General features: G+C 36.8%; 1 protein-coding gene across 3 annotated transcripts in view; it reads right to left on the reverse strand.

The window, feature by feature from the left end:
- The window catches only part of astn1 (astrotactin 1), a 281,101-nt gene that overhangs the window by 213,502 nt on the left and 41,185 nt on the right, over positions 1 to 26,414 (reverse strand). For all 3 annotated transcript variants that reach the window (XM_029250461.1, XM_029250460.1, XM_029250459.1), the window contains exon 2: positions 8,536 to 8,723. In XM_029250461.1, the coding sequence (XP_029106294.1) occupies positions 8,536 to 8,723 (188 nt within the window). The remainder of the gene's footprint in view (positions 1 to 8,535; positions 8,724 to 26,414) is intronic.

A 26,414-nucleotide genomic window follows, 5' to 3' on the forward strand; every position in this document is an offset into this window, starting at 1 on the left:
AGAGGGAAAAAAATGGTATCCATATCAACTCTACTGCAGGATATTAAAGTGAGAAAAAAATGTCTTCACAAGGAGAGTGTATCTCGGCAAAGCATCATATTCTGCAACCCATTTTAAGCTGCTTAATAGTGGAATATACCATGGATAATTTTGGCAGCAAGCTTAGGCATTCATTCACCACAATGGTCACTTGCAAGCTGTCAGCTGTCTTGTATAAACCTAAATTGTTGGCCACATTAAAGGGTTTTTACTGAATTGAGAGAAAGTCCAGCACACATCAATTCTCCTTTACGCTTGCTAACTTGGCAGTATTATGATGTATTGATGCAGGGTGTCTGGTTTATAGATGGTGTGCACCAGGGAAATTTCCATTCCCTTTGTACGTTAACCTTACAGGTGTCAAATAGAGCAAATAGAGCAGAAAGCCAAAGGAATAAATATTAGGCCAAGGGCTCACAGATAATTTATTTGGATGATCAGTAACTTAAGGAAACTGACAACTCTTAGAGCATGCAGCTCTTTGCTTTACAAACATCCCGTGTATCAGCCACAGTGAGAAGGTACATATTTCCAGGCATACTGGACATGGAAAACAAATATATAAAGGGGTCGTTCTGCAGTATTCCTGTGCTTTGCCTTACCTTCCTTCTCACACAAAAGTGTTTGTCAACATCTTTCTGCTATATTGACCGGAAGCCCATGAGAAAGGCATTGATTTTGTCTTTATTGCTTCTGCTCTCTTTCCTCTACTATCCCTTAATGCAGCGCTGTCAGTTTCCTCAGTAAACCAATCCCTGCAATTCCCAGTGGAGAGGTAAATTATAAACACCAACTGGACACGAAGGAAAAGAGAGCCCTGATACGTTTGCAATGAATGGGAATACAGGATGAAGGAAGGGGATGGAGAAGGAAAGAGTAAAAATTCAGTCTTCCAAACTCTGAAGTTTATTTTACTAATCCAAAATCATTGTGAAATTCACTGAGAAATTAATACAACATAATATGCAAGGCACAGTGCAATATGATAAGGCAATAAAAAGGAATTAAATTCAAGGCTACCTGTTCTGTAGTTTTCAACAACACACAACGCCTTGTAAGACGAACCCACATGATTCACGTATTATAAGCAAAATAAGGAAAAGTACTACATTTCGATGTGAACAGCCCTTGATTTAATAAAAACGGTGAGAACTAAAAGGGGCAGCCTTGAGCCAGCTGCAGAAGTATGCATTTTTGTTTGAAAGCAAAGACTGTAAAGTTTGTGGCTATGCAAGTGGGCTATTGACCTGATTATTTTATCTTCTTGTTGACTGTAACAGAGCACTGTAAGGTGAACCTTCAAGTGGGAGATTGTCAGACTGACCATCATGTTTTTCTGTTTGACTGACAAAGTCTAAACACCGAGGCAGTAAACGGAAAGCCACACAAAGTCAGCGTGATTACAGGCCACCACTCTCGTCGACCCTTTGTGAAGAATGACAGCTTTAAGTACACCAACATTAGGAACAGAGCAGTGAGAGTGAGTGGACAACAAAGGCAAAAAGATTGGATAGGGTGGGCCATCAAGAAAATGCTGGGGACACATCCTTAACCCAGCAATCATTCAATTTCAGGTGATAATTCAGTACAATTTGCCTTGCTTGTTGTTTCTAGACAAGGACATTCGGTATCCAGTGCAGGAGGCAGAGGGCTCTGAGTGACAACGTTCTCTGTTAACTTCAGTTTCCTTTGAAAAGGCAGAAAAGACCAACTGCTCAATGCAGGCTTGTGGTATTTTCACAGAGACAGCTTGGAAAATCCCATAGTGACATGTGAATCTTACACAGTCTCTAAAACACTGGTGCACCTTTCAGCCTCTGCTTAGCCTAGTGGTCATGTCAGAATCCATGCCGAGGTTCTGAATTCATGCTCGACATCCAACCTGGAGGACTGCATCTGAGTACGAACATCAAACCATGGTGTAGTGCTGAAACATTTTGAGTGTACCGGACACATCTCGGTGTCCTGCAGAAGCAGCTTTCTGGTTGTAGAGTAGCCTGGTGGTGTTGGCAGATGTCCAGCTGTGGGAATGGCTGGGTGATGGATAGCACAAAGCAGAGCGAGGAGAATCACACACTCTTGAGATCCAAAGAATCGGGAGGAGCTGAAGGAGTGACACGGCACTGGATTTATGAGATAGCCCTCCCACGGCGCAGCAAGCCGCGGCCAAACTCAAACATGCGCAGAAGCCATCTGTCGCTGGGCTCTTACAATCTGCATGCTAATCCCTGTACACCAATGAAGGAGCCCTGGCTCTAGCATACAGAGCAGCTTTCAGCAAGACTGGGCTTGTCTCAAAAAAAGTACAGGAAAAAAAAAAGGGAGCAAATGAAGGCCAAGCGGATGCAAAGCCCCGCAAGTGCAAGGACAAAATAGAAGAAATGAGTCGCGGAACGTGGCCAGCAAATTCACAGCGAAGAAAATGAGGAGTGAAGGCTTTACGTGACCATGAATAAGCTAAATTAATCAAATCCACAATGTGTCATTTGTTAATTTTTCCTGTATGAAATATAGCATTAACTCAAGACTGAAGTTACTATGATTACACATTTAAACAATCATTATTCTGTATCAACCCTCTATTTTTAAAAAATCATGAAAGACTAAAATATTTATGTAAAAATGAAACTTTTTTTTCCCCATTTACTATGCATACTCTGCATACATCCCATAAGTGATGCATGCAGAGTATGCATAGGAAGCATAGATGCATAGATGAAAAAGATGAAAAAGACAACTAATATTCTTATCTTGGTATTTTGTTGGTCTTGGGATCTTAAAATGAATCTTTTTTCATCTCAGTTGACGATCTACATAATGTCAATGTTTGTTGTTTAAGTTTGAGTCAACCAACTTTTCAGTAACTGTTGAAATAGTTACAGATTCAAAAAGTGTGTTGTATAAATAATTCAAAGACCAATATGAAGCAACAGATTGGTTGAAGAAGATATGGTGTTCACACTGTTTTTCAAAGCATACTTTTCACATACCTAGACTCTGTATGACACCACACACTTAGCTAACACGACTAGTCCAATATAAGCTGTTCATTTAACATTTAGCTACCTGAGAACCAACAGTGTGTCCAATACTTCCATGTGTCTTGAATAGAATTGTTCAGTTTAATGTTATTTCAGTTGTGAGACGCATTTCAGAATGCTTCTAGAGTATATCTGCATTAACATGAACGTACAGATATTTATTTGTTTATTTATTATTTCTGTGCCAGGAACAGGAAATGGAAGATGAGTGGAGAACCGGAATTTATCTGAAACTTCAGTATGAACATATATGAGGAGACGCAGTGAACAAAATTTGCTGCCGTTCATGTTCTTTAAGATGAGTGAGATGGCTAGGGTTCTCTCCTCCTCACTGCTCACAAGTGACTGCAAGGGTTGGCCGGGCACTTAAATCATCTGATACTATCAGCCCACACAGTGGAAAGAATTGGGTGGCTCAGAGAATACGCAACAGATGTGTGTGCTTGGGATCACGCAGTTTTTCTCCCGTTTTTCTATATAAATTTTATAAAATAAAACAAGTCAAGAGGGTAACAAAAAGTTAAAAAAAGAGGGGGGTGGTTCCGAGTATTTGAGTCCTTGTATTCTTGAAAAATAATAAGGATTTATTTATTAATGTTTAAGACCCTCAAACTGAAGCATATGGACATTAACCTGTAACAGAAGGGAAGGGAGGGCACTTCTTTTAAAAAAAAAAAAGAGAAACCTTTGTGAGGATCTAGAGTATTTTTGCTGAAACGTGATATAAGAACCCAACTCATTCTAGAGTAAACTATTTTAAGTGGCTTTCTAAAAACTCTCCAACTTCGTTGCATTGTTGCATAATGCATTAAGGAGTAAGATTAAAAGGTAGTAACAATGTGCTCTCAAAATGGCCCAGCATTTGACTTGGTTGAACCATGGAAGATGTGATTCAATAAACATGTTCATTTTACGATGAAAGACATAAAAAATATTTTGTGTCATATCTGAGCAGTGGTACTGACGTAAGCACTGACATGTTTGGTACACAAAATTATTAAATCCATTTTTTACACAGAGATGAAAATTAATACTCAACCACCTGTTAATGAGGCATGCTGTTTTCTCACTGGCATTAACCACTTGTCCAAGTCAGTTTTGCAATGGCCTGGACCCTATCCCAGAAGCACAGTCAGGGTACACCCTGGACAGCACGCCACTCTATTGTAGGATATCCAGACACTCAGACACAACAGGCAATTTAGAGTGACCAATTCACTTGAAACGTGAGCACCCAGAGAAAAAGCACACAAACACAGTACTGCATGCACTGCATGCTGTTCAAACGTTATATGAATTTATACCGTATATAACTAATATCTACTGTACATAAAAAATACAAATTTATGTATTAGTTTATTCTCCAGGTTTAGTTATCAGTTTGGTTTTACTTAATACATCATATAAATCAAGTATATCTTGCATAGAAGACTGTATAAATAATTTTCATCCTAAAGCAGTTTATTAAATCATGCACAGCACCATGTGTTAAATGTTTTAAATAGAGTGAACCATCGCAATGTGCATTAGAGAAAGCATGGACAGACAGCTTATTGATTGAATAGTATGACCTGTGGTATACTAATAAAAGTGGACATACTAAGCAAATGAATTCTTTAAAAGTTCCTTTCAGTTAAACTGTTTAAATATAACTGAGGATATCAGTACAAAATATTACAGTGCACCCTGGATTTTTTTTCCCCCACTGGAAATTTCATTACATAACCAAGAATCACCTGAGCCTGATAATTCTAGATACTTTTAAGTCTAAGGAAGGAAGCTAAAAAATTATATGGATGGGTGGAGGTCATGTTGTCACCACAGAAAATACTTCTGGCATTTGCTATTATGCTCAAAATGATAAGGAGCAGAGTTAACTGTAAGTGACATAACGGAATTTATTCAACAAACCTCAGTATATGAACACATGGCTCTTGAGACATATGGAGCAATTTATGATTAAGTAGCATGGGCATAGTGAAGGATAAAAATAAAATTCAAAGTCAGAAAGCTCAATGAGTTTGTGCCTTAAGCTTTCTTAATGATTTAATTTCAAGTTAAAGGCTTTAATGCAGCATTGTTAACTAAATTAATAAAGGCAAGCTAGGGAATTAATGTCATTAATGATACGCACTGTGCTAGATCAATTAAATGTTGGCACCTTAGTGAAATAATCAGCTGTGTTCAGGCTCATTTTCACCCGGCATGATATTTGTTCTCTTCCAAGCATATGATTTGTACAAACGTCACACTTAAAGGGCAGATTAAAAATATATGAATGTAATGGAAAATATCTATACCTGCTTAAGTTTTTTTAAAATTATTTTTTATTTAATTGTCTCAAATTTGTCAGTGATTGAAAATAGATTGAGCCAGGAAAGCTTTCAAAGATTCCTTTTGCATAACTAGTATATGCATTAGATGTATATGTCTTATGCAGTTTATTCTTATGAAGGCATGTGAATCAAATGTGCCATTGTGCTATTCAAGCATCTGACATTGCTAGAAAAAAAAATACACATATTTGTACAATATGCTTCCAGTTGATCTTCTGGAAATTGATTGGCTTGATGGCTTGATAGGTTTATCCCAAAACAACATTCATCCAGTGAAATTAAGATCTACAAGGTTATGCTGAGGTATCCAAGCAGAAAAGTTAAACTCAAGTATGCCAGAGCAAAGGCAGTCACTCAAACCTCCTTGGGATTATTTAACAATATGAATGACTACAAAATTCAAACAGACCTAAAAAGAAAGCTTTGAATGAGGAAAAAAAAAATGGTTGGACTTTGATATACGCCTTCAAATTTTATGTATTATTTATGCACTGGATGTGTTCCCTGGCACATTGTAAGTGTTTACATAAAAAGTGTTTTCTTTCTGTTAGCTTTAGGCTAGAAATATGATTCAAACTATTACTTTCATGAGAAACTGTGCTTTCTGAGGAACTTTGAATGAAGTCCATAGGTTATTCCTGTGCTCAGCTATTTGCAGAAACATGCAGGAAGAACCTAACCTCACAGATTTTAGCCGCCTACACCTAATTGGGTCCCATAAGGTTAAGAGGCCATACACGGCACTTGTAAATTATGCAAGCAATTGAAATGGCTGATCAGTTGTATAACAAAGCCCAGCATTTCTGTATGTACAGCAACATTCAGATGACTGTGAGAAGGAGGGAACTACATAGAATGCTCTGCATTTGGATTTCAGTAACTCTGAGCATATCAAAAATAAAGTACTCTTTCTTGGATATCCCTGAATCCCGAAAGAGATTGGCCAATCATTTCCTTGCACTGGAGTCAAACTAAGTGTATATTTTTGCCCATTATTCCTTTCTTTCTCATCACCATACATAATCTCATTACAGAAATACATACAGTATATATTTATATTGGGATGAAGGAATTTTGCCGCACCTGTGTAAAAGGTCATGTGTTTATCAGAATACCTAAAACTAAAGAGAATTATAAAAAATATAAAATGCTGTAATGTTACAGAATAAGGAGGCTATAAATGAATTTGTCAAGAAGCACATTTTTTTTCTTTTTCTTCTTCTTCTACTTCTACTTCTTTACAGGGAGAAACAAACACATGCCTTACCTTGGGTAAAATGGAACCGATTACAAAGATAGCAAAAGGCATTATGGGAGTTGGAGTTAAGTACTGACAGGAAGAAAATGGTTGGTAAAAACAGCTTCACTGGTTTATGTCACCTGAATTAAGTTTAAGAAAGGATGAAATGCTGTGTTTGTAAAATTAAACTTGAACTTAAATGTAAACAGGATATTTGTTAATGTTAACTGGTGAATGGAAAGGCTGTGGGCGGAGCCAATTGTATATAGTTACATCACTTCAGAGGCAGAAAAAAAGGAACAAAAAGTATAGCTGTTAAGAGTTGTAATTGTTCTCTAGTTATCTTAAATCTATATATAATCATTTTGGGGGCATTTGCTGAGAAAAATAAACTTTTGTGGATCCACGCTAACCTCATGTTTACATCATTACTTGGCCAGCTGGACCACATACATGTGCTATATTGTATTACAGTATAGACATATTATTATACAGTACAGCTGTATAATTTCTACTGGAGCAATTCACTGCATTGCTTAAGTGGGCTACACCTAAAGATGGACTTCAAAACCAAGCCTTCAGACTACCTTAAAAAGTTACATTTAAAAAGCTACATTAAAATACTTACTTAAAAATGATTTATTATATGGCTTCATTTTTATTTGGAAGGGAATTATGTTAAGCACTGCTGAGATACATGTATCCAGTGTTTACTTAGTTGTGCTTTTGCATAGCTGTATGCTTTATTGAAATGTAATTTTCTTTGGCAGGGCCCCAAAAGTGTTTATAGCACCATAGTGATGCTCATGTCTCATTTGAGTACTAAAAGGCTGAAAACAGTGCATTTTAAAAATCACACTTTCAACTCCTCTAGAAGGTTATTTCCTCTGTGGCATGACTCAGATAACCTAATAGCCCCACTGGTTTTCTAGTGCTGACTAAAAGACTTAAACTGAGATTATAAAAGTGATACTTCCATTAGTGCTTTAATGGGTTGAACTGATTCACTGCCTTTTTGGCTAATGTTTCAGCATTACTAAGAAACTCTTAGAAAAAGAATAATAGAAAAGAACAGCAGAACTGACAAGAACACAGTTGCTGCTGATTCTGCTGATATTATGCACCTGGAGTTTTTTTTTTTGTATTTTTAGTTGTAATAAAAAATGTACTTAAACTCAAATTGTGCCTATTTAAAGCAGTTTCTGTGTTTTCACATTTGTGCAAAACAAGTAGTCAAATGGCCACATATTCTATTGAATGCTATTCAGTATCTTTCCATATTTGATAGTGGACGGCCACAAAAAACTAAACACAGACTACTGTGGATGTTAGCGCGAACATGGGAATGGTAGTCTCTCTCAGAGATATCACACATATTTCAGAAGCCACAAACTACAGAAACAACATTGCATTTTTTTTCCCTTTCCTAAAAACTCACAAAAAAGTTTCTCAATGCCTTCATATTATTCTGTCAGTGACACTGACAATGCCTTAAACAGTAAAACATCAATAAGTATCATAGTCCCCATGATTAAACACACATGCATAGTACCTATTATAACTACATGAACTGAGGTACTCATTTAAATAAAAGAAAGCAGAACTCAGCACAATACATTTTATTTTATTATTCTCCCTGCTACACCCACTATTACAGTAACTACTGCAGTATTTAAAGACAGCAGCTACTACCACACTAATAATTTTAAAGGTTCTGCTATAACAGTAATAGATCTCCAATAACACTGTATGGTGAGCATGACTTCTCCTTGCTGTGCATCTCTCTATTCTCACTTCTTCCCATCCTTCCTCAGCTCAACATTTCCTCACGTGCCTATGCTCATTTGCCCTCAGAAGTGAAAAGAACAACCCCCAGTACCATGACAGAGATGTGCAGGATGCGAAGCTCCTCCTCAGCCGAGTCACTTGCAGGGTAATCGGTGGGGGCCATGCCTGGAAGGTTCTGGCTGCCATCCTGGTGGTGGATGTGAAAGAGCAGTGTGCCATTCTCAAGCCACTGCTGCCGCCAACGCACCAGCGGGATGTCCTCAGAGTTCCCGGAGATCTCTGTCAGACAAGAGTGGAGAGACATTGTGAAATGACCTGAAGCATTACAGCACTTTAGTGCCCATTAACACTGAGTGCTTTCACGTGCGAGAAAGATGATGGGAAACAGTTTGGCTCCTTAACAGGACTGTGTGTGAGCTTACTTTTGCCCATCCCAACAATTTCAAATTAGCAACAAAATATTCCAGATATCCTACTTGTATCCTCTTATCTTTGAAATAGTATGACTTTCTTGTAGATGCCTTGCTTTCTACATGACTTTTAGCCTTTATGCTGAATTATCCTCTCTTGACTTTGACTTCAGGGGAACTCCATAGAATACTGAGACTCTTCCTACGTTGGATCATTTAGAGAAAACACAAAAAGTATATATACACACACACACACACACACACACACACACACACACACATTGACTGAGGCCAAACCCGCTTAAAAAATTTAAGAAGAAAAGCTGAAATGCTTTATGCTGATGAACTATTTTGCAGAAGCATATTTGGCAGCAGTCCAAGATCTTCAAGTTTTTTTTTTTTTAAACCAACTTTGCACATTCACTTGTCCAGTGTTTGACTGTTCTTCTTGACTTTTCTACTCAAACTTTCTCAAGTTGCTCAGCTCAGGGATTGCTTATGGACAGAAGTTTTCAATTCTTCCTATAGATTCACAACAGGGTACAATGCAGGAATTTGACTCAGCTGCTCGAGGACATTCAATCTAGTACATTTTTCTTAAAACTTTTCAGCAAAGCTTTAACTTGTTGCCAATGAATTTTTCATGCTTGAGTAAATTTTTACATAGCACAATGTGCAGTGAACACAGTGTCTTTACCAAGACCACTTCCATGTTAGCTGAAACATGGTTTTCTACTATCATGTTATGCTGGGTAGTATTGAGAAGCCTTCTGATTATTGCTTAACAATGCATAGTTTTTCATATGTTTTGTAATACAATCTATTTAATTAAAAACTTGCTTTCTCAGTATTGTTTGCAACAGGTTGTCTGGTAGTAAATACTAGAAAAATTGTAAGCTTTAAATCAGCACAATTTGCAAAACAGGCAAGGTACATTTGTACAAGTGAGATTAGCCTTTTTAGAAAAAGAAAAAAAAAAAAAAAAAACTCATGCTGGAAGTTCTCACCATCATGCCTTGAGAACTGAACACTTACAGTGAACTCGTTGTGAATACTTATTGCTAAAGGTCAAGCACAGTCTGATGCAACAATGCCAAGCATAGATGAGAGCTCCCTGTAAATAAGGTTTGGGAGATGGCTGTTACCTAACTTCAAATTACCGGACAAATGTGACAGTTTGCCTCAAACATCGTGTCCCTCGGGCTCGAGTGACAGCTTTATAAATGAGATATCCACCTCCCCTCTGTGGAACTACCATCTTGCACAGAAATGCATCAGAACAACCTTTCCTTGGCTGTCCATGGCCAGAATGCTGCTTGTTTGCTTTCTGTCAAGAATCATACTATTACAAACAATCTATATTGATTACCTTTCAAAGCTATTTTATATAAGCAACATCTATCCACAATTTCATAAGAGACAAATTCATATGTAATAAACAGTTAAGTCACAAGGAAATGCAAAGAATTGGTTTTGTAATGCAGATTTAATTGATTACATTAAAAACAAATTAAAAAAACTCTTTAGATTCTAAATGCCAAAGTAAAGGACAGATAAAGTACAATTTTGTTAATCTAATGAAAATGAGCAGTTTCTACTTTCATAGTTTCTTGTTTATTCTTTTATTCAGTATCCGAGTATTTCAATGTTGTTAGAAAATATTTTCCCCAAGCATGATTACATCTGGCCACATTCCCTGAACTGTTTTTCATGAACATAGATTTTAATATCTCAATATAACTCAAAGAAACATGACTCAAGCACTCACATGCTGCTGCACTGCAACTTGTTGTTCTGCCAAGAATGACCTTGCTGTCACCTGCTGCCAATGAAGGACTAAAAAATATTCTTGATTTAAGAACATGCTGATCCCTTAAATGATCCCATTGTGTACTATAAATATTAGAGAACAAACTGTAATAGCAAATTGCAAATTCACCCAAACTGCAGTTGCACAAATACCAAAGACAAACATACTGTGGCATGCCCTGTCACAAAGATAAAGGAATATAGTTTTGAAATGTACAAATCTGTGTGTGAATTGCCTAAGAGTGTTCAGTATTTTGACATCGCGTTAACAATAAACGCATCTCTCTCAACTGGCATGAACATGCAACACATGTCAAATACGTGTACGTGCCACCAAAGTCAGTAGCTTTTAAGAACATTGGTGCCACCTCCATAATCTGCAACGCTTTACAAATCCAGCCTGTAGTTAGCAGATGTACCAGATGTCATCCTTCCACTGCCGAAGTGTTTTTCCTGTCAGCACCGAGGGCTCAGAAGGTGTGAAAAGAGATGAGGGGGGAACACTGCCAAGAAAAACCATAAGACAAGATAATGTTTCAGCAACAAAGAGTTATGCAAAGCTAACAATGAAATGTGATCGCTGCTGGCTGCCCAGAGCAGCACACAAAGGCCAACAGTCAATATGGCTGTTTTAAAATTCACACGGTGGATGCAGAAGGTGCAATCACAGGAAAATAAAGAGAGTTTTGTTCTCTTTTCACCAAAGACTGATGTAAGAGGGAAATGGCCAGAAGACCACTCTCTTCGGTGCAGTATTTTAAATCACTGCTATCATTTCCAAAAATCTGAGGTTGTCGTTATCTCAGTAGTTTTAGGACCTTTCCGGGGTGCAAATATCTATAATAAAGCAAAGTGCTGACAGAGAAATTGGCTGTCCATCACACGTCTCTACATTGTGATCATATGGATACACCTCATCCAGGGTAGCTGATTGTTAAGTTAGGCAGCTAGACACACACACACATACCAGTGGTACTGATCTGAAACGGCAATGTAAAATGTTTCTCGTTTGAATTTACAGGTTTTTTATTTCAGAAAAAACCACAAATAACAAGGCAGTCAGATGTGATAACTTAACTAAGTTTAAGGGAGATTTTTTTCTGTGTTACAGAAAGTTGTTCTGCAGAAGGACCCATCTCCCAGGAGGGCAGCATAACATATGGAAAGAGGGATCTCTATTTGTACCACGTTTAAAACACAGTAGGGATCCTATGGAGGCCAGTGCTATTCTGCTCACATTCTTCTGCAGTGGCTTCTTGCTTCCTTACCTTAGCGTCTGGTTACACAGGCAAAGTGGTTCAGTGGCATATCTTCAAATACTAAAATATCTGTTTCAGGCTGCAGAGTAGATTTCTTTTTTCAAATTTCTACTGTCTGAAGGTCAAGGTAAAATTAAACAGAATTGTGGATTGAATTTCCATTTTTTTTCAGTTGAAATACGCAATGATTTCTTTGCTGTCAGCTGCCTCCTTTTAAAAAATGGATCGCTCAAATTAGATTCCTCTTTTTACTTTGGATGGGCTCATTTGTATTGCTGTGTAATCTTTGTGAAACCATGGATTTCTAACACATTGCATTCTGATGTCCAACAGAAAGAGATCACAGCTTTCTTACGAAAAATGGCTTCTTTGGTATTATACTAAGCATTCATGTCTAAAGTTGATATATAGACAATTACATACTTGAAATTACCATAATAAAATAAAAACAATACTGCTACACCTGAAACCATGTCAACCATATCAAGATGTACACTAAAAATATGACATTGTAATATAAAAAAAAAATGATTATGTCAACATCCTCATCTTCAATACAACTGGTACTAAGCTGCAGCAAACAGCATATGGTATATATTTCCTTTCTTCAGAAACAGCAATTCCCACTGATAATAAGTAGCCCAGCTCAGGATAAAACTATTCATTTGTCTTTATTTGAAACAAAGGTCTGATTGGCAGATCACAAATTTATTCATGGTTGACATACCAGTGGCAAATTTCTGGCAACACATATGGCTGTTTTGCATAGCAATGTGAACAGTGATCACAACTAGTGGTTAAAGTACAGCAGCTACACTGATAATCATTATTGTCATTTAAAGGAGCAATGATAAAACAGAGTTTGAGTGCACCCTGAGATGAAGGCTGCTTGGGAAGCAGTTTTTCATCACATGGGGAATCTGCACATCCTTGCCCAAGTCAAGAGATACCCAAATTGCATCCAATTGTCTTCCCTCTAGAGAATACATGGGCTGATTGAGCTCTACCCCACCTCTCTTACACATACCTTAGGGGACTGTTGCGTGCATACACACTCGTGTACTTTCTGTGCAATAAACGCATTACAATTGCATGCATCCTAGCCAGGAAGCCTGCATCCCTTGCAATATGTAGTATTGATTAGTCTGAAATTAATCCTAAAGAGGACATTTATTCATTTAGCAGACACTTTTCTATGCAGTGACTTATTACGTTAAGTTACTTACAACTTCATATTTTTAATGGATCGGTCCACAGTAGGTACCTGGATCAAGTGTATTATAGCAGGAGAAGGAATTTGAATGTGAAACTTTGTAACACATTGTGTAACACTTGATTGTGTAAGAACTTCTTAAAATATTAATGCACAACCTTAGACTGAACTCCATTCATGGCAGAAGCTGGACTTGAGAGCACTAGACATATCCAGATGGCCAAATTATCAAGCAACAGAGACACCAGGTTGGACAATCTAAAGTCACTGGATGAACTAACCAAAAATAAAGCACTCATCAAGGATTCCATCCCACAATATCTCTCATGGAAGAATTGACACTAGTTTTTTAGAAATAGTAGACAGCAGTCCTGGCTTTGGGCAAATGTTTACTGTAGTTTCCATTTTGGCTTAGAGTGTGCTGGAGGGCTTGCACCTGCTGCTGAAAAATGTTACTGAACCTCCCTGTTGCTACATCCCTGACATAAGAGAGGTGTAGATGCGGTAGAGGTGGGGTACTCAGAGGAGAGCATGGGCAAACATAGAGGTTACCTCGAGTTCAAATCATTTACTTGTAATGAACAGGTGGGCTTAGGTAAGGGGCAATGACACTGCTTAATTTTCATTTTTTATAATACTTCATAAAGCACATATGTTTAGCCTCCACTCTCCCTCATCTGTGCACACCTAACAGAGTAACTATGAACAGTAATATTTACATATACTGACTCACCTTGTACTGAGATGAAAAAAAAAACTTCAGATATTTCACTGAAATCCATTTTAACCATACATCTGTGTTTTTATATATACATATATTATACATATGTGTATACATTCAAAGCCCAGTATATATGTTCTACAGTGATTTTTTAAATTTATATTTGTAAATGAATTCAAGTTCATGTTGTTTGTTGGTATTTTTCAATGGATTAGCTGTTCTTGGGAACCCTAGTGAGCAATCGCAGGACACTCAAATTTTTTCTTTGTATCACTGAAAAGAAGCTGAACTTTGAAACTAAACATTCATTCATTCATTCATTCATTCATTTTCATTTTTGAATCTAGAGCAAACATTTTCTATTTCACAGCATAGTGTCATGAGTTTAAAGTTTAGGGAAATCTGAATGGATTCAATCAAATACAAGAGGATGAAGAAAAGTGTGAGGCTTAGAAGGCACCATGGAGTAGTCTGCAAAAGCCAGACAGAGGAAGTAAGCCTTGTCACTTAGCCACAGTGTAGCTACTGGAAGTGACAGCCTCCAAAATGAGTCCTGGGACTGTGGCAGGAGAAATGCTTAAATGAGAGTCACGCACAGTGATAACAGCAGGGGAGCCAGAACAACAAGCTCTCCCAGAGGCCTTATGGGATAGAGAAGTGTTCCCGAGTTTGCAGAAAGGCATTGTATCACAACAGGAGGATAAAGAACAATGGCACTACCACTTAATATACCATATCCTGGCAATACGAACATGAGAACACAAATAAAGATATTCATTAGTCCGGCGTAAACTCAAAAACATCAAGCAATAAGATATTGATCTAGAAACCAATCATTTCACACCGTAAATGACTGAAATGAGTGGAAAAAATATAACATAACATAAACATAATCAGAAAAGGCACAGGAGACCATGCCTCACACTGCTCTTCATAATTGCTCAAGTCATTGTATATTATAGTTCTATTCATATAATGGAAGACTCGTAATTCACCGCTAACGTGAGAAGACGAATGCCGCATGGTATAGCAAGAGCACCACAACAGACGCTTGTGGCAACAATGGTGTGTCTGTAATCTGAGATATAATATCCACGTTACAATTTTGATTTAAAGATCTGTTTTCAGGATTTAGAGATACGGTATCAGTGGTGTTCAGTTTCCAATTCAGCGATACGACATCAAGCACCAAATCATACTTCCCATGCTCTGGCATTTAATAAATCTCTAAATAACTGCTGACGTGCGGGTAAATTAATTCCAACTCGTTTATTTATGAGTTTGCTTCCTGTGTCTGCGCGAAAGTACATTACCACAAGACTCAGAATGCATGTTTAGCAAGCTCTCAGCGCTTTTATTTTATCCTCTTCATTTTACTGAGGTTTTTCAGGTTAAATACTTCGGGAGGTTAGAGCAACAACGTGCCAGTTTTAATCAACAATAATCCTGCGGTAAGCGGTCTGCTGGTCTTTACGGCTTCCATAACAGAAACGTGAGATGTGCTGAAGTTCTGTTCTGTTTATCTTCTTCAGCTCTACAGAAATAAAAAGCCAGAATGCCATTCATGGACAGAGCTGCCCTTGCTCTGCAGGTGCATTGTCCCCTTTAGACTTGGGTTAAGGGGTCTTAAAGAAGTCCGTTCTTTACTCAGTCCAGTTGTTTAAGTGGAATTCGTGCATCCATGTCAGTATGAAAGGGAAAATGGTAAAAGCATATGAGCTCACACAGGGCATAGCACCTCGAAATCTCTGCCACCTTGTTATCACATAAAAAGATCATGTGCTACAGATGTGCAATTTTCCAGTGTACTGAATTGTGAAGTGACAAATATTAATAGTAAATGTGTAAAAAACATTTTTTTTTTTTTTACCCAATATGCATATGAAATATATGATGCTATATCTATAATGTTGTTTCATAATTAGAATCAGTGTAGGGCAATAATGAAATGATACAATTAATGCTTTATTTTATTTGACAGGATGGTAACAGGGATTAGACCAGTTGAAAAGTGTGAGAAAGAATCAACTTAAAAAATAAACTTGCAAATGCAAATGTACCAATTAAATAGTGACGTTCTCTCTTTAAACACCGATTGTTTCGCTGTATGGTGCAATAAATGTCAGAAATGTTTCTTTTCTACCTTGACAATTTTAGATTAATTCAAGTCTTTCATTCTGAACTCTGAATCTTTATCCTGATAATTTACTTTATTGAGCTTCAATTTTAAAAGACAGAAGAAATAGGAAATAACTGCATGAAATACTGTCTCCCTTTATGAATACAAAGTATTCTTTACAGATTTTTTAACTGCACCATTCGGAAAACATTACTGTAAAACATATTTTGCTGCTTTCATATACCAGAGCTTACATACATCTAAAAAACTTAGTGTCTAAAAAATGTATGACAGAGAATTATAGATGAATTGAGTCTGAACTTGTTAGTAACACGCTAAAATATCTGCTGGCTTAACTTCATCACCTTTATTTTATTTGCTTCTGAACAGTTACTGACTAAGCATCTAAGAAGACATACATGTCATCAATGGGTAGTAATTCTCTCTTCTTTCTGTTCCTCCAAACTCTGCTTTATTTATTTACGCAACATATTGTGCACTTCATGTAAATATGGATTTTGTTGAAGAAACCAAATAAAATGACTCCTCATATTCTCACAGATACAAACATTTAGCAATTTATTTTTAATTCAATTTTCTTCAGTTGTTTAAATTTTTTAATGCTTTTAAACGTGAAAGTATATATATGCAGTCAGCTAATAGTTGGCAGTTTTTTTTCTAAATTGAAGGACCAGTGTATAATAAACATGGCCATTGAAATATAAAGGTTCCCTTTTCCTGGAAAACACACTTATACAAGGACTACTGTTTCACTCAGGGTCTATCCCTTTGCACTCTGTATATGTGTATACCTCTTCCAGGTACTACACTGAATGGTAAATATTAATTTGATAGAAATTAAAAGTTAGAATTCATTTCAATTACAATTCTCGAATCCATTTTTTGATTTATTAGGATCCAAATACAGATTAGAAGAACTGAGTCCAGAATTCTTTAAGGTCAAGATGTAACAAATTGCCTTTAACTGAATTTAATATGACTTATTGCACATTTAAATAATTCTTACATAGGAACCTTACTTTGCATGATGATACTCTCTCTTACACTCAGGTGAACAAAGTGGTACACTTTACAACTGTTACTATTACTGCTACTGGTTTTACTATGTGGGGGCGTGGTGGTGTGAAGTTCCTTGTGATGGACTTGCATCTCGTCCTGGGTGTGTCCCCTCCCCGCTCAGCCTTGCGCCCTGTGTTACTGGGTAAGGCTCCAGCTCGCCACAACCCCATTCGGGACAAGCGGTTGTTGACATTGGTTGGTTGGTGATATTATAGCAATATTTAAAAATGTATACCTTTCATATCAGTTGGAAAAGAAACCCTATTATTTTGTATGTTGAACAGCTTCTACGCAAAAAAAAAAAAAAAAAAAAAAAAAACAAAGAAATATTTCTGAACCTATTGAGACCAAAACATGGACAACATTACAAACCATGACAAAAAAGACTGTACTGTAAAGCAATGTGGTACAGCACAGCAAATAAGAGCAAGGACTGGATATTGCGATAAGAGAATGACATAAAACCACCACCATGGGAATTAGAATATCCTTCACTGTGGGGAAAATGAACCAAACAACTTCTCAAGAAGATACATTTCTCATAACAAAATCCTCTCTATTCTGTGGTGTGTGCAAATCAATATTCACCTTGAGAAGAAGAGAGGAAGATTACCTACAGAATGTAAAATGTTCATCCGTATTCACACTGTGACTAAAAACTCGAATTCCATTCTGCTATACGTCACTGCAGCAGTACTGTACGTTTATTTATCAGTACATGTGGATTGTGTAATTCAAGAAATTAAGTATGTTAATTTTAGATGTATATATTGCTAGGTTAGAAGGTAAGAAAATTGACCTAAGTAGGGAAGCTGGTAGTGTAGTGGCTAGAGCTGCTACCTTTAGAGCCAAAGATCACAGGTTTGATCCCCACCTCTGATTGTAGCACCCTTAAGCAACATATTTACCCTAAATTGCTCCAGTAAAATTACCCAGCTACATATTTAGGTAAATAATTGTAGGTAGATTAACATTGCAAATTACTCTGTCGAAAAGTCTCAGCTAAATTAATAAAATGTACATTGAGGACTTGTGCTCATCTCTGATACCTTGATTGCAATAACAGTCTTTTTTTGTCTTATTGGAAGCTCCACTAAAAAGAGTAGATTAATATTAATGCTACTCTAATATGGTATACTGTTATTAATATTTGAACAAATTTTCCTTGCATCATCTGCCCAAGTTTGCCCGCTACCCAATCCTGAACATATTGTAGGTCTCAGTAACCTTGTTTATTTCAGTATTCCTTTTGAAAAGAACTGTTTTTGAGTTACTGAGACATTTTAGCATCGCATCCAGAACCTCTGCCACTATTGTGCTGAAATGTGCATTTCTCACTGTGGCAAACTTTCTAAACAAATAAGCCCCACTAGCTTAAACGGCACATGCTATTTTTCAGCCACTGGCTCTGTGTTTGATACGCAGGGTGCTCTTCAGCGAACGCACCAGCTGTGCAGATCAACTGTGGAAATATATCCCAGTTCACACTGAGTTTACAAAGTGAATCCTCTCCATTTTGCAAAGTTACACTTTTAGAAATATTAAATAAGGCCAGCCACATAAAAACACCAAATATGTCTTTAACATATGTTCGGAATACTCCCCTCCGTGTTCTTGTACTCCCCGCAGTGTTGTGTGCATCAATGGACTAATGATTGCTTAATCAGCCCGACCCAAAAAACAATTTAGTGACTGATTAGTCTAAATTTACTTCAACGCTAATTTCAGATTTTTTTAATGTATATATTTTATGAAGAGTCACAAATAAACATAATTCAGAGAACACATCTCAGAACGTTGTTCGCACAAACAAACGTGCAACTTTTCTAAAGGGAAGTAAATATATGTGGTACCTTAACTTGGTATTTTGTAAAAGTCCAATCAAGACAAATCAACGAAAAGGTAGGTAGGACAGAAAACGTGAAAACATACTAGCCTTCCCCAGCAATGTTCAGGAAGGACGCGTGTGCAGTGCTTGCTATCTTGCCAATGGCAGCACTTCTGCCTGAATAAGTACTGGGAAGAACCAGCTGGGCTGGAGTCTACAGCAGAGGTGGTTCAGCCTCCTCGGGGCACCAGCATCCACCCAAGAAGGCAGCTCAAACAACAATATCCCTCTGCCCAAAGGGCAGTTGGAGGTCATGCTGTCACTTTCTCTCTCATTTACGGGTTGGAACGCCAGCAGCCTATTCCTCCTGCCTGGCTCAAAGTAGTACGAAGCTTGTGCTCCAAACCCTGTTACATATTCTGTGTGGGGTGTACCTATTCCTTTACCTCAAAGAGGGCATAGATACCTGACCAGACGGGATATGAGGGTCTGTTGATTTTCTTACCCCAGCCTAAACTGAGTGAGCACTGTTCATGAGTCTTGCCCGAGAATGTGCTCTTGCACTATGATCCTGAGCCTATTTTCCCTCTCGGTTTGTTACTAGTCCTAAGCAAATCCTCATCCTGTTCCTCCCCAGCCCCCAAGGCAGTTCACTCCCTGTAGTCTACCCCGAGGCAACACTCCAGTTCCTAGCCAAGGTGCGTCAGCCCTTACCTGATCCATTTAAAGCTCTAAATAAATACCTAAAAATAACACTTTCCACATTTGATCAAAACTAACCAATCACGAGACATCACAATACTGTTATAAACAAAACACACATTTCTACACACTTGTACTTATCACATAAGCAGAACAACAGCAACATAATTCTTATGTGCACTTTTACTGCCTTCTTATTATGAGGTCCACACTTCATAACAGGTTACTTAAAACCATATCCAGAACACAGACAATAATACTATAGCTACCTTGAGAAAGAAATTATGTGGAAGTCTTAAATAAGGAAGCTGAGAAATGTTGCTAACAATCCTACCAAAACTATGAGTTGGATACTTTAGATGATTTGGCATAAGTTCAATAAGGATAGCAACATATACTGACCATAAAATCTGGATCTCAAAGTTTACAACTGACATGAACCTATATAGAGCTATTACAATGCAAAATATATGAGGAGTTTTTAAAATAGTCGTCAGTTTGTGGCAAATGCTTCTGCTGAGGAATTTTGTCAACATATTGCAGCATAGTGTGAAAAGCTGACATTTGCTCAGTGACCTACTTTGTGGGAAAACAAAACTGATGCTTAACAGCAGCAGTTCCATTTACTTTTTTTAATTTAGATTTTTTTACTAAGAAAGTTCCTCCAAACTTGAGCACAGTTAATGGTTTCCTTGTTAACAAGAGGTTGTCTATGTCGGGAAACCAGCACTTTGTGCAGCAAGTGCACCAAAACTGAAATGAAAACTTCCCTTGATTCACAATACTATAAATTTAATTTGCCAGCTGTACTGGAGGTACATATCAGTGTAAGTCTCCAACTTGGCCAAATGTGGATACCATGTCAATGTGGGGGAAAGAAACGGGCGCGAACAACAATTAACTTATGAAGAGCCAGCCGACACAGCAGGAAGGCAAATCTCAGCTGCTCTCTGTCATCCAAGAGTGGACTCAGCATACTGATAATTTCTATCTCTAACCCAAGGGAGCTGCTTTAAACTCTGTCGCTTCTGTGAGGGGTTTGTTTCTGTTGGATAGCTGGATGGCAGCTTTGTGAAAATAATTTAATAACTTCACATAAGCTATGGTGCAGCTAACAGGGAAAAGGACCCAGGAGCTCAACAAGATGAAGCATAAAACCCGATGAAATGGTAACATTTTGAATAACATTTTTGTGCATAAGAAAGCTAAAATTTCTTTTTCAGATAATTTTAAAAAAAGATAAAGAAAAAACATAAATGCTTGGTAAAATTTAGTTTTTACTGCAGGGTCATCAAAGATACTTTTTTCTCCTCTGCAATGTTGTGATGTTCCAACAGTACATTTTGTTCACATAACTATAAAGTGTCCTCAAAAGCATCGCCATGAGCTAAGTACACATGAACACAAACACAGAGAAGAGAAAAACAAACTGTGTGTTTCCATGGATGACAATTGTCTTTTTTGGCTTTGAAAAAAAACCACATGCCATAATGGTGACACAAGATATTGTCTAAGTACACAGGCATCGCTCACTATACCCATCCCTCGGGCAGCTGATAGCATAGTAGCTAGAGCTATTGCTTTTAAAACCAAGGGTTTCAAATCGCCCTTCCACCTGTAGTACCTCTAAGAATGGTACTTACCCTTAATTGCTCCAGTAAAATTTCCCAGCTGTAGAAATGGGTGGGGTCCAGATAACCCCCCAGGACAACCCCAAAGGACAAAACCCCCACTTATAATTGGAAGAAAAATTATAAATTAAGTAATTTAATACTGAAGTAATCTTGGAAAAGATTCAATTCTTGCTCTGTGTTGGTTCATTTCTGAATGGCGTAGGACACAGCATCAGGTGGTAGTAAATGAAATTTAAATTAACCTTAATACTCAATGATGCTGTTAATGTTGCTTTTTTATTTTTCAAAGTTATGATATGATGTTCTTTTAATTATGCTTTTTTATAATTGTGCAAATAATTTTCTGTTGTAAAACAGTGAGCTGTAAATTTATAATGCAAGTATAACTGTATGCTACAATGCAATACTTATAATGCCTTCTTTATTGCAGTTTCATTATATAATAAACGTAGTATTTTACAACTCAGAAGTGTTCATAAACTACAAATAATCAGAAAAATAAAAATTTAATTAATTATTTGTTCTGAGGGGGGACTGTCCTATGGGGGTTTTGACCTACACTCACAAATGGGTAGATAATTGTAGGTAGATTAACATTGTAAATCTTTCTGGAGAAAAGCATCAGCTAAATGAACAAATACACACTTGATTAAATCAAACTTCTAGAATATATCACAATAGAATTACACATCATGAAGAGAATGTAGTGAAATTCTTTTCCTGCATCTTTGTGCCATCTTCTTAATAACAAGAAAGACTCAAGGCTTCAAGCAGCATTTCACCCCGACAAGAATGTCCCTTCAACTTGACTAGCATTACTGCATATTTGCTGACAAATATCCATGTGGGCACATTATGTAATATACTATGGTACACAACAGATGGTACATGTCATCATACCTTAGATGACTTTATCTGTGACTATGCTGGTAATGTTAATTAGACCAACTGCTCTTTAACGTACTGCGTTAAGTGACTCTGCAGTTAAACAATTTTAGTTTCTGTACCTGTTCTCATGTTTCTGATCATTTGTTAGACATTGTTCATCTTATGCATTTACTATTCTGTAAGTAGAAAGTTTCTTACATTTTTTTGTGTCAAAATTATTTCCATAATTCAAGGAAGGGTTGTAACTTAAACTGGAAAAGGAAACCTAAGCATTATGTAATTTCAGTTCTGTCACAGAATAACCGCAGTTTTAAAGGTATTTCTCTTTGTCAGCAAAGTTTTAGTCACAAAAGTTATGAAAATATTCTGAGCTAGAGGAAAACAAGCAATGAGATGTACAGTATTGAAGCTGTTACTGTCACTTTTGTTACTGCATGTGTTTCAAAACCCTGAATCTGCTGAAGCTGGCCATTTACTGCATCGGCTTTAAAACAAAATGATTTTGATACCTAAATATCTGCTAAAAAAATAGAGAGCCTACTTTACTAGTGACATACGAGTAGCAAGATACACTTAAATGTTATGTAGGCTCAGTGTAGTTTTCAGGTAAGTACCAATTCCATTAAACTGCAGCAAAATCAACATTTATAACAATAATGTTTTAATGAAAATTGAAACAAAAATTTCTAAAGGCCACTTATCACCAACACAATACATAACCTTGACCCACTCTGTTACAGAAGCAGTGTACTGTATTTATTTTGTTACCCATTTGATTTTTTTCTTCTTCTTTAACTGGAAGTATGATGCTTGGATGTAGGTTAAATAATACACAAACAGCATTTTGAACAAGACTATAAGGCTAGTAAAAAAGTGATTTCATACATTGTTTGGCTTAATCACTCCTTCTTAGTATTTCATTTATGAAATTGTCAATTCCATTTTTTTCTTTTTTTAATGGTTTGCATGATAAGTGTGCTTGAAAGTATGCAAACCCTATAGGGACAGTCATTATTATTCTATAAAATATTGAAATAAATGTAAAATCTTATTGTTAAAACTTAAAAAGTAAAACATAAAATGAATAAATGATTGTGATATACACACCTGATTCACTTACATATGTGGTTTAACCAATGCAACTTGGGGTTCACTTATTTTTGCAGATGCAGTATTTCTATTTTTCTACTACACGCACAATTTATTCTAAACCAACATATGGAATTGGTCATTACACACCTAAAGTATTACGTCAGATGAGGAACACTGGTTCTGATGAAATGACAATTTTGTGGTAAAACTAAGGGAAGCAATGGGTTCACATAATTTCAAGCAGAACTGTACATACACACACTACTGTGCTTCATGCTGCAAACACCTGGTTTATGAATTTTTGAAGATAGACATTTCCAAGTTTATTTTTTTAATTTTAATAGCATTTTCTTCACTGGTTTATTTCTAAAATTTTTCTATTGCACAGTGAAAATGGGCTGCATTTCAACTTTCCACTGGCTTCCACATTTAAGGGAAGAGATATAAACTAAAATACTACTGCTACTTCTGTTTTTTTTTTCTTTTCATATCTAACAAAGACATTTCTAAAATTTAAATAAACTTAATTTGTAATGGATATGTTCAACACAATGATACTGTCTGCAAATATACTAGCTCTTTATTTCAGCATCAGATTAGGTATTTAATTTTAGTTTTTATCCATATAATTCCACATTCAACAGGGTATTGTGAGCAATAAACTCAGAATACATTCAATAGTATTTTATGTTCTACGTTTGGAAATCTTTCTGTTAAGTTATCTTTCTGTTAATTAAGCAGAGTAAATCAAATAACTTATAATAGGCAAAATGTAATTTTGCAGTCAGACAAAATGGAGAACATTTTCTGTCATTGTTTGCCATGCATCATCAGTCCACCAGAAGAGCTGAAAAAGAGAATTTAAGAAGCGAATATAATAAAATAACGGCTATTTCATTTTAGTGGAGTCTAATTTAATCATACTATAGTATACTTACTATACTAGGGTAATGTGAACTGCGGTCCAAGCTTACCAACCTACAATGGTCAGCAGAAAACAACCTCATATGGAGCAGTTTTACTTTACAATACCTTGCTTTTTTAAAACAATGCATGAAAAATAAATTTCTGCCGCAGTACAAGACAAACCAACAAGTAGATCAAGCATCACATGTCTATCTATATCCACGAGAATACCAATACCACACTGTTTTGTTAATGGCCTTAGAGATGGATTTTTGCCTTTCTGTCAGGTCTATCTCTCTCCATAGACTTCAGCCAAAAAAATGCAAATACTCTTTTTGTCAAGTAATTTAAGCCCTATGGAAACATATTTAATTTGGCCTGTGTGACAGCATTTCAAACAAACCATTCCCATGTGGCACTGCTTCACATTCAGATGTGAAGCGGGAATCTCCACATGACATCAAGTCTGCAGACACAAACCAGGTTCAGAAAACAATACAATCTTTAAGTGTTGCTATATTTGGCTCTCTTTTTACTTCCTGCGTGCAGTTAAAAAATGCCTATGGTAATTCTGCAAGATGCTGTTTCAATATGTACTTTTTTGTTTTATGCATAATACACAACAGCACAAAGCCAGAGCCTCCTGCTAGTTTTCATCCAAATATTGTTTGTCAAGAGTGGAACAATGGAATTTGTTTCACTCTGCTTTTTATCACCGTCTTCTGTAACAGCTCATTTGCAGTCTGGGTGAGTCAAGCGTAGTTCTGTGGGTACGAATGCAGCCCACTCTGTGTAAGAATCTTGGGAAATACTGATGAAGGTGGGGTCAAATAGGCTCTATGAGTCGCACAATATGCAACTCATCTTTTAGCAGCTGGGGATCCAGTACTTTGGCATCCAATGCAAAGTGCCCTCCTCCCACACAGTCATTTAAATCAGTGTGTCACCCAGTGGGGGGTGGGGGGGGGGGTAACTGTACCAAGGGGAAAAAAGGCCAGGGAATGTCGACGCTGCCTTGTAATTATACGTGCTAAATAACAGTAGGTGCTGTTCTTGAAGTCTGATAACATGCAAGTTTTGGAAATACTAAAGAGCATTATGAACTTCTCATTTACAGATTAAAAACAAGGATTCAGTAGGAAAACAGGCACCATATAAATCATAATATAAATAAATCACTATCAGGGAAGTGCTCCTCTCTGAAATAGTTCTGTGAAAACCTCAATGTTTACGATGAATAGAGGGGAAGATATACTGCTGGATCTGTGGGTTTATAATCTATATGATAATCACAAATCCTGTTTGAAAGCCATCAGGCTGTGAGAGGCCTTAAAATGAAGAGATTATATAATTATCCATTTCTGTACTGTGATGCTGAAGGGAGCATAACCCTGAAAAGCTGCAATATATCAGTATTAGTAGTGAAAGAATTTCAATTAGAAAGAAGGTAAGGAACCTTCGTGTTCTTCAAGCTGCGAGCTTTTTCAACCTGATGCATTTTCAGTGCCGTAACAAAATTTACTTTAATAGGTTAAATTGTAGATTGAAGTTACATCTTCTGTGTACCATAAAATATTCCAGCACGTCACTACGTGGAGAGACGGGATAGAACATCTTCAACCTTCTCTGCTATGACAGTGTGATGATGTGTGAGTTTTGACTTCCATTTGAAGTATTCTGTATAAACAAATCAAAAAGTGTCAGAGGTTTACAGTTGCAAGGACCATGAAGGAACAAAAAACATAACCAGCTTCCAGTGAATTTCATTTGCTGATTGATTCCTTGCAATCTGGTTTCCATACCAAAAAGGATACAGTGAAAAGTGATGAATGTCAAACACTGGTGTCCGTTGCAATATTGAGATATGTGGCTGCTTTGCTGTGTTTATTGCTTGTTGTCTTGCTGTATTTCACAATAGAACAAAAAGATGGTTCAAATCACTTTTCAATGGACCCTTAGATTGTAATGAAATTTTTTTGTTACCTCTGTGTTTACAATTTACAAATTTCAGATTGCACAAATTAGCATATTACAATGTTTACTTTTTTGTAGCAGTAACTCAGTGGATTTTTTATTTTTTTTTTATTTTGTAGCAAGGCAAAATCCAAGGCAACATATAAGGATAATTGAAAAAGTATCTCAATTATGTTTTTTAGTTGCAACATTATCATGCATACTTTTGACTTGCCCTGATATCATGTTAGATTTGCATGCAAAGCTCTAGTTACTTACATCTTAAGGCAGGTGGGTAATTTTTACTCTGTCCATGCAGAGTACCTTGATCAATGGGTCTACAGCAGGAGGGGCAT

Source organism: Scleropages formosus, chromosome 3 (genome assembly GCF_900964775.1).
Source record: "Scleropages formosus chromosome 3, fSclFor1.1, whole genome shotgun sequence".
NCBI lineage: Eukaryota > Metazoa > Chordata > Actinopteri > Osteoglossiformes > Osteoglossidae > Scleropages > Scleropages formosus.